This window comes from Otolemur garnettii, unplaced genomic scaffold (assembly GCF_000181295.1).
Source record: "Otolemur garnettii isolate 467f Iridium unplaced genomic scaffold, OtoGar3 scaffold00127, whole genome shotgun sequence".
Lineage (NCBI taxonomy): Eukaryota > Metazoa > Chordata > Mammalia > Primates > Galagidae > Otolemur > Otolemur garnettii.
The window spans coordinates 4851810-4862079 of NW_003852522.1; the positions used below are offsets into that span (position 1 = coordinate 4851810).

Consider the following 10270-nt stretch of genomic DNA (forward strand, 5'->3'; position numbering starts at 1 on the left):
GGCTATTTTTTTTTGGTTGCAGCCGTCATTGTTGTTTGGTAGGTCCGGGCTGGGGATTCGAACCCGCCACCTTAGGTGTACGTGGCTGGCGCCTTAGCCGGTTGAGCTATAGGCGCCGAGCCCACTCCTTTCATCTTTTTGAAAATTTTTCTTTTTTTTTTTAGAGACAGAGTCTCACTTTGTTGCCCTCGGTAGAGTGCCATGGTGTCACAGCTCACAGCAACCTCTAACTCTTGGACTTAGCCGATTCTCTTACCTCAGCTTCCCGAGTAGCTGGGACTACAGGTGCTGGCCACAACACCTGGCCATTTTTTTGTTGCAGTTTGGCCGGGGCCGGGTTCAAACCTGCCCCTCAGTATATGGGGCCGACACCCTACTCACTGAGCCACAGGTGCCACTCTGAAAATTTTTCTTAATTTTAATTTTTTAGAGACAGGTTCTTACTTTGTCACCCAGGTTGCAGTACGTGCTGTCTTCATAGCTCACTCAGCCTCCAACTCCTGGGCTCAAGCAATCCACCTGCCTCAGCCTCTCAAACAGTTAGGACTACAATATGGGTGCACATCACTGTGCCTGGCTACTTTTTAAATTTTTAGTAGAGACAGGATCTCACTCTTGCTCAAGCTGGTCTTGAACTCTTGGGCTCAAGGAATCCTTCTGTCTCGGCCTCCCAAAATGCTGGGATTAAAGGCATGAGCCACTGTCTGGTTCCCTTTCATCTTGTTTTTACTTGGTTTGGGATCCAGGGAAGGAAGGGGCTGGTATTTGTTTGGGTCCTGTGTTCTTTCACAGCATGTTTCACATCTGGACTGTCATGTGTACTCACTTGTGTGGCTTGTCTCCCCTGCTGGAGTGAACAGTCTCTAAGGGCAGAAATGGACCTGGGCTGTCCATGTGGGCACCCCCAAGATCTGGAAGTTATCTGAAGTCTGGCAGCCATGAAAGAATGACCATGTGGATAGGGGTCCTGAGGAGCAAATGGGACTCAAGCACGTGGAGTGCATGTGGAAAGCATTTGAGCACAGAAGACCCGGACTCCTCCTATCATTCTGAGGCTGATGGAGCCCAAAATGCCATGTCTAAGACATCCTCCTGTGGGCACAGGAGCCATAGGCAGAGCAGCCCCACATCTGAAGGGCCTGAAAGCCAAGACAAATTGGACCGAAGCCAAAAGATGATGCATTCTCAGGTTATATGAGTGAGGCCAGATTTTGTGGGCCTCACACTGGATGAAGCACAGGAAGGTCCTGAAAGGTGGCATCTAAGATCTCTAGCAGTCAGACATAAAAAGAAGTTTTGGAAAAGATGGTCTCTTCCCCTCTTTATCCCCTATGGATTTTAAATTAAAAGCAGAACTCTCTCTTTGGGTAATGACATTGATCACAATATTAAAAGGATGCGCTGTGATAAGTCCTTCCTCCTTGGTAGGGAGTAACCAGAGAGAAGACAGACGGCAGCAGGTCAGTGGGGGCAGTTTGCTCTCTCTTCTGTCCAGGAGAACCACCCAGGAGGGAGACAGCCTGGAGGTGAAGTGCCAGGCACTTACAGACTCCGATCAAGTTCTACGTGTCTGTGGCCACTGGGAATGAGTCACCCAGCTCTGGATCCACACACCCCAGCTTGAGTCTGGCATGGGCTGAACATTACAGGTCAATCTCAGTAAACTGGCCACAAGGGTTGAAATGTGCCATCTCCCCACTGCACGTTATGGGCCTCAGGTGCCTTTAGGCGAGGAAAGAGAGAGCTGGACAAGGTCACCCTGACATTTGGGGATATTGCGTAGTGAGTGTGGTCTGCTTATGTTTGTGTTCCTTCTGTGTCAATATCAAATAGGAATAAAAAAAATGCTCTCGGGTGATGCCTGTGGCTCAGTGGGTAGGGCGCAGGCCCCATATACCTAGGGTGGTGGGTTGGAATCTGGCTCCTGCCAAACTCTAACAACAATAACAAAATAGCCAGGCGTTGTGGCAGGTGCCTGTAGTCCTAGCTACTTGGGAGGCTAAGGCAAGAGAATCGCCTACATTCAGGAGTTGAAGGTTACTGTGACCTATGATGCCACTGCATACTACCCAGGGTGACACAGCGAGACTCTGTCTCAAAAATAAATAAATAAATAAATAAATGAAAATTTAAAAAAAAAGAAAAGACAATGCTCTCTAAGAAAATGTACATATGTACAGACTTGATATGATCTGGCAGGATGGCAAACTTCTAAAATAAATTGATTGAATCCTTCCTTTAAGAGAAACAAAAGTCCAACCCCCACCTCCCACCCCCGTGGTTCTGGGCTCCCTGATGGAGCAGCCTTTAGACAGACATCCTTACCTATAGGTGGGAGGGTAGGGCTCATGACACTTGTCTAGCCCCTCTGTCTTCTAAGATACTTGCTCCTGCTATTGGAGACGGATTTTCCTGATACTGACTCCTGACTGGCTGCTGGCAAATTAGATCCTTGCTGGGCCAAAAAAGCTTGGGCAGCTTTTCTGAGCATCTATGTGTGCTCTGCATTACTGCACCCAGTTTAGAACATCCACCTTTCACCCATCCTGCAAATATGCCCCGAGAGCTGACTCTATGCCAGATGGGGGACACGGTGGCAAATAAAACAGAAAAACGGACATAAACCCCCTGCTTGCCAGTTGTCTATTCTCACATGCACTCACAAAAAATAGGTAAAATGAACTAAATGAGGGATGGTGCTAAGTGTTATGAGAAAAATGAATGTGATAAGGGAGCCAGAAACATCATCATGGAGGGAGAACTGCAATTTTAAGTCAATGCGGTGTGCGGGTGCCAGGTAAGCCCCCCACCAAGTAAGGACGGGAAGGACACTAGGGAGGAGCCATGGGGAACAGAGCTGCAGGCAGTCAGCCCAGTCTGTGCAAAGGCCCTGGGGTAGGACCAGCAAGGAGGCCCCTGTGGCTGAAGCAGAGTGAGGAGGGGAAGAGAGGGAAAAAGTGAGGGCAAGGAGGGAACAAGCAAGTTGTGCACAGCCTGGTGGGCCATTTTGATGATCCTGGCTTTACCTGGAGGCCTAGGGGAGCCCTGGGACTTCTGAGCAGAGCGATACCACAGCCTGAGATAGAGTGGCACCACAGCCTAAAATCACCTGAGTGACTGCCAGGAAAAGGGCCTACTTAGTGAGGGCAGGCATGGGGGCTGGCCAGGAGGCAGCAGAAATAACCCATGGGGAGGTGGTGGCAGCTGAGGCAGTGACGGAGGAGGTGGGAGAAGCAGGGAGCCAAGACGGTGGCAGGAGAGCTGGGGCTCCTAGGTGGGTGCTAAGGGCAGGGTGAGGCTTTGGACAGCTGTGATAAACTGCTGATTTAAGCTGCTAGAGTGTCATCAAGGGGAGGTCTGGGTGGCAACACCCACTTGGAAACAGCCTGGGTGGGTCCCAGTGGGGTGAAGGCACAGGATAACTGAAGATTGTGACCACAGGAAGGTATCGTAACAACTGAATCAACTTTTGGACAAGGGTACTGTTGGACTGGCTCTGCTAACTCCACCCTAGCCTGCAGGCAATAGCTACTGGGTAGGTCATCAATAAAAGTCTAAATGATCTTGGACTATTTGCGTTTCTTAGTTGAAAAGACCAAAAGTCATATAATCCTCGAAACTTCTGGGTGGGGTCCTTGGGGTTTCCATACCAGGCTGACTGTTATCTAGCTGGGATGATCTTCCAACATGCAGGTTTCCAGGCTCTGCTGCCCTTGGAAACCTCTGTGCCCACATGGGTTTAACCTGGGTGTGCATTTCCACACGGCCTCTGCCCTCAAATGCAAAGCTCCCTATGTTTGGTAAAGACCAAGACAGAGCCCTACACACAGCAGACAGTGGGCTAACATCACCAAGTGGCAGCAGGGAGGAGGCAGCATAGCTCAGCTACTGGTGGGACACTCAGCCTGGAGCTCTCTGGGAACACTGGCCCACAAGGCATGTGTGCCCTCTGGCACTGTGGCCTCAAGGCTGGGCTCTCAAAGGAACTAGGACTGGTTCTGCAATGCACCCTGAACCTCCAGAAGGCTGCTGCCCACTGCCAGCACAGTCTCAGCCACAGGCAGACTTGAGATACCTGCTGTGAGTGCCCCCAGCTGATGGAGGTTGCACTGCCTCATCCATCAGCAGATCCTATTCCTTAAGGCCCCTTTTTCTCCCCTTATCTCACATTTGTCAAAACAAGATCCAGGCTTATTTTGCCCCAGTGTTTGTGCAAGAATTTTTAGAAAAATCTTTTTCTTTTTTATTTTGAGAAAGAGTCTCACTTTGTCGCCCTCGGTAAGGTGCTGTGGCGTCACAGTTCATAGCGACCTCAAACTCTTGGGCTTAAGCGATTCTCTTGCCTCAGCCTCTTGAGTAGCTGGGACTACAGGTGCCCACCATAACACCCGACTATATTTTTCTTTTTTTAAGAGAAGAGGTCTTGCTCTTGCTCAGGTTGGTCTTGAACTCATAAGCTCAGGCAATCTACCCACCTCCCAAGTGAGAAAAATCTTATTTCTTTCTTTGCTTTTAGGTCACCAAGCCCCAAATCCTATGTATCATAGCTCATGATGAAAGAAAACAACTCAGCTACAAATCACCAGTGAGAAAATGGAAATAGGAGTTTAACTTGCTAGAAAGGGGAGCAACATGAGAAAATCTGCGTTCCAAGTGAAAAGTGTTAGATTGCCAGAAGCACACTTGCAGCAGAGACAAGCAGCTTGGATGTTCTCTTGTAGACATTTTAACTTCTCTGCAACCATAGCCATGCTGTCTGCTTGGGGCTATGCCCCCTGCTCTGCCTGCCTCACTGGCTCTCTCTCCCAAAGCCCCACAGGCTGCAATGTGGCCACATGAGCTTGTCTTGTTGAATACAGATGTCATTCTCCTGGCTTTTCTACTCATTGTGCTCTGGTTTAAAACTTGGGGTTGAGGGATCCTCTCTCTAAGCACATGCTGAAGATTTCCCCTCCCCAGGTCTGTTCATAGAGAGCCAGTAGTATGGACAACAGGGTGCCCATGTCTCTCCCAGCCTGGTAGGGGCTGGGGCACTGATGAGGGGCCTAGTATACTTCCTTTTGCTTTAAGACGAGTGGCAGAGGGAAATATTTCTGCTTTTTCTTCTTTCTAATGACCAGCCCTCTGGGGCAGGGACCAGTACCCTCCTCAGGTACTGCCTCGAGCAGACAACCATGCTGGTGCCCAATCCATGAACCCAGTTTTCTGGACCTTTCCCGAGATCAAACTCTACTCCCATAATCACTGCCTTCCAAGTAGCACCTTATTCTAAAGGTTGGCCAGCACAAGGAGCTTGATGAGGTCATAGGATCAGGTTCCACTAATAGGAACTTATTTTTCTTTGATGTTTGAATTCTCAAGAGAATGTCAAACCCCAGTTTAAGAGCTAAAGAGCAACTGCTAGAAGCACATTCTGGCTTTTGTCACCTGCTCTAGTTTTGAAACAAAGAGCACATTTCCAAGTATGTGCCAAGTGGAACTGAGGAGCATTTGGAAGAGAAGGTGAAAGGAATGAATGTGAAGATTCCAGAGGTTCCCTTCTCAATTGTCCCTGGAAATAATGACTCTGAGCCAGTCACCTCCTTCTGTGCCACCCCAGCACGAGCCTCCCAGAGCCAAGATATCCACAACTTCCCAACACAGGGCCTGCAATCATGGTTTCCTCCCATGAGACAGAAAAGGAAAAAAATCTTATACAACTAAAATCAGTAGGGATTAGTTGCGTTATGCTTTTCTCAAATTACCATTTCTTTTAAATAGCTGATCCCAAGAAAATTACTAAGAGTCTTTATTGCACTCCTGATCCTATGTCATTTTCTCTCTTTTGTTCCTGCTATTTTAGTATTGTTTTTCTTTTTAATACATAAAAATACTAATTATACATTAAATAATTTAATCTCTGTAACAGCCCTAGAAGGTGCTATTATTTTCTACCTTTTACAAATAAAGAACCTGTCTGGATTTCCTGTTTTTAATTGTGGAAGGATATTTTTTCTGGGTATAGAATTCTATGTTGGCATCCTCCCCTCCACTTTTAGCACTATAAAGGTGTCATTTCATTGCCTCTGTTTTTAAAATGTCTATGCAGGTCACAAGCAGAGCAGGGATAGATTGCCAAGTCAGACACACACTTACATGGCTGTTGAGTAAACCGCTTTTGTGTGATGTGATTCCTTCGCTTTTTTGGAGGTTTTCAATCGCCATTTCAAGCTAAAGAAAATGTGTGCAGAAACAAAACAAAACAAAATGGAAAAAAAAGGGAAATCAGATGGTTAGCATCAGCCAAGATTTGTTTTTATTAATATCCAAATAATGATTTGAGCTCGTATAAAATAAAAACAAAGCTCCACAGAAGCAGGCGTGGAGGTGAGTTAAATTGTGAGTAAAAGCTGTGCCAGGGAATGTTACTTTGTCACATGCAAAAGAGCCTGATAGACTGTTCAACATAAGCAGGAGAATAAAGTTATATTGTGAAAACTCGCCATAGGATTTTAACACAATATATGCCAGTGTACACGCATAACATATTAATATGTAGTTCCTGCATAAATTCAGGTATCTGCAAAGCCAGCATGATAATCACTCACTCCTCTCCATCTATTGCTAGGGAGAATCAGGTGAACATAACCAAGAAAAGATGGCAGCATTGATCTCCCAGCTAGGCTGTCCTGTCACAAAGCCCAGGGTCTGCCCACTGCAGGATGCTTTGGGAAAATATCAATGAGGCCAAAGATATAGACCCTGCCATCAGGAGGTGTAGGACCCTAGCCAGTGGACACAGCCACATAGATCAGATCCTGAATGTTTATGAAGTGTGAGTTGCACAAAGAGAGCTGGGTGGGGAAGAGAATAGTCTTGGAAGAAAGAGTCAGGGATGCTAATGGCAGGACTTCCTAGAGGAAGGGGGCTTTTGAGTTGGGTCCTAAGGGACCTGCTGGAGAGGAGGTGGGCAGTAAGTCTACTCAAGGAGGAAGCACCCAGCTGGGCTTGGCTGCAACAGCATCTGCCTGTGTCAGATGTGACCTAGACTTGTACGTGGAAAACAGAAATTTAAAATCTGCTGCAGCCCACCTGATGGGCAGAGAACTGTGATGGAAGGAAATGGACCTAAAGTATATGCTTCCTTTCCTAAAACACTCGGGAGGCTAAAGATTTGGATGACGCTTCTGCAAAAAGTAGGTCAAGCATGTATTTCAGAGATGGTGTTCCTCAGAGCTGAGTTCAAGGAGAGGGTGACTGCTTCTCCCAGGGCCTCTTTGACCTCTGTGGTCCTGTTTCTCTTACTAGCTGCACTTGCTACAAGCCAAAAAGGATGTTGGTGTCACCTTTAAGAAATATAAAAGGTGCTGGGGAGGATGAGGCAAAGGAAGACTGTGAGACCACTCTCTACCTCACCCACCTGTCAGCCCCAGGGTGCAGGTGAGTGAGGAGGAGGCAGTCTTCACTGCTTCTATGACAGAGAGGAAAAACATATCCTCCTATCCCCGGTCCCACGGGCATGCTGGTCTGTATCTTGGCAGTCAGGCAAGTGCTGGCTAAGAACATGGCTCCTGCCTCCCCCTCAACAGGGAGGAGCCAGGGCAGTCATCCTTCCACGTGTGATACCACCCAACCTTGAGTGTCCTGAGAGTGTAGTTCATGACCTCTAGAAGTCTGCCCAAGCCTTGGGTGGCCTTGCCCAGAGCATAGCAGACTAGAAAGGGAAAGAAAATACCCTCTCTCAGCATGGTAAATCTCAACCATTTGGTCTGATGACTCATTTACACAACTGAAAATTTTTAAGATTCCCCCACCCTCCAAAAAAGGGAGCTTTTATTTTTACATTTAAATCTATTAATACTGCCCACATTAGAAATTAAAGTGGAAAATTTTAAAAATACATGTATTCATTCATTTAAAAATATATATCCATTACAGGTGAACATAACATTTTAAAATGAAGAGTAGCTATATTTTCCAAATTCCAAAAGAAAAAATTAGATGAGCAGAATTGTTTTATATCACTATAAATCTCTTGAGTGTCTGATTTATAAAAGACAGATCTACACATCTGCTTCCACATTTTCATCTGTTACTATGCTGTTTTATTTGGAGTATATGAAAAAAAAATTTGGCCTCACACAGATATATAATTGGAAAAGGAGCAGTGTTTTAATGGCCTTTTCAGATAACTGTAGATGTTTTTACTTGCTATTACATTAACATTTGACAACTAGTAGTTTCTTGAAAGTTAGTTGCAAGGTAGAATTTGAAACCATATCAATGAGGTTTTCATACTCATTTACATTGAAATCCATTACTCTCTTTTTCATTTTTCCTTTTATTACTCTTGAGATGACATCAGCAAAAATGGCAGCTTAGGGAACTCAAACCAGAATCAACTTTATCTGAACTCTGGAAGCTAATGGAAAGATTATAGCAACCAGGTGAACCCTTAACCAAGAAAAACAACAGATAAACTTTGGCATTTAAGGAAAACTGTTGAATCATTAGCTGAACACTAAGCTAACCAAACAGAGATTTCAGTGGCCATACATGAAAAAGAACATAAATTTTACAAAATTAGTCCAGAAAGATCATTAAACAAATAATCAGTAACAACTATGAGCAGCAACCAAAAACCCTGGGGAGGACCAAGAATTGATATCCAGAGTTGCCATATTCAAAATATCTAGGTTTCCACAAAGGCAAGCGAATAGACAAATATGGCCAAAACAGAAAAAATTAAGGAAATGTCCCTGAGAAAGCCCAGACATTGGATTTATGAGACAGTTAAAATTCACTATTTAAAATATGCTCAAAGGAAACCACATATAAAGCATAAAAAGCAGCCATGAGAGAGAAGCCTCACCAATTAGAGAATATTGATAAAGATACAGAAATTGTAAAAAGACAACAAGTATGATAGCTAAAATGAAAGTGTTACTAGGAGAGGTTCAACACCTCTCCTAGATTTGAGCAGACAGAAGAAAGAATCAGGAGACTTTTAAGGATAGGTCAATTGGGTCTATTTGGATCAGAGGGCCAGAGAGAAAAAATAATGAAAAAAAAAATAAACTGAGCCTAAGAAACTGTGGGATACCATCAGGCATACTGACAAACATGCAATAGGAGTCCCAGGAGAGGAAAGAAAGAGACAGAAAATATATCTGAAGAAATAATGGCTGAAAACTTCCCAAATTTGATGAAAAACATGAATCTACACATTCAAAAATTTCAACACAACTCTAGTATAAGCTCAAAGAAATCCATACCCAGACACATTATAATCAAACTGTTGAAAGACAAAGACAGAGAATCCTGAAAGCAGTAAGAGAAAATCAACTGGGTTTACCTAATGGGAGTAATAGTTGATTTCTCATCAGAACCATGGAGGCCAAGAGGTAGTGGAATGACATATTCAAAGCGCCAAAAAAGTAAAAAACCCAAATGTAAATCAACAGATAAATGGATAGACAAAATGTGGTCCGTCTATATAATGGAATATTATCTGGTCACAAAAAGGAATAAAGTTCTAACATATGCTATAGCACAAATGACCCTTAAAAACATCATACTTGTGGGCGGCGCCTGTGGCTCAAAGAAGTAGGGCACCGGCCTCATATGCCGGAGGTGGTGGGTTCAAACCCAGCCTTGGCCAAAAACTGCACAAAAACCGAAACAAAACAACCCCCCCCCAAAAAAAAACATCATACTTGTGAAAGAAGCTAATTACAGAAGACCATATATTATATATTTCCTTTTATTGAAATGTATAGAAAAGGCAAATCTCTAGAGATCTAGAGCATATTAATGGTTGTCAGGGGATGGTGTGAGGGGCAATGCAGTATGATAGCTAATGCGAATGATGTTTCCCTTTGGGGTAATGAAAATATTCTGGATGAGGTGATGGTTGTATAACATTGTGAATGTACTAAATGCCACTGAGTTGTATTCTTTGAAATAGTGAATTTTAAAATATATAGATTTTATCTCAAAAAATAAATATATAGAGCTAACATTAAAAAATACATTAGTCTCTCTTGCAATTTGAATGAATCTTTTACTGATGGGTATGGTTTTGTATAATAACACTATGCACCAGGTCACTGGTCACCAGGAAAATATGGGTTCACTGAGTTAGCAGATCTTCTAAATGTTGACATAATATCAAGAAATCACATTTGTGGCTCGGTGCCTATAGCTCAACCGGCTAAGGCGCCAGCCACGTACACCTAAGGTGGCAGGTTCGAATCCCCAGCCCGGACCCGCCAAAACAACAATGACGGCT

At 44.5% G+C, this 10270-nt stretch overlaps 1 protein-coding gene across 1 annotated transcript in view; it reads right to left on the bottom strand.

Moving 5' to 3' along the window:
• Positions 1-10270, bottom strand: part of RFX2 (regulatory factor X2) — a 111866-nt gene that overhangs the window by 18687 nt on the left and 82909 nt on the right. The window contains exon 6 of the mRNA XM_003797985.3: positions 6136-6210. Coding sequence (XP_003798033.1) covers positions 6136-6210 — 75 coding nt within the window. The remainder of the gene's footprint in view (positions 1-6135; positions 6211-10270) is intronic.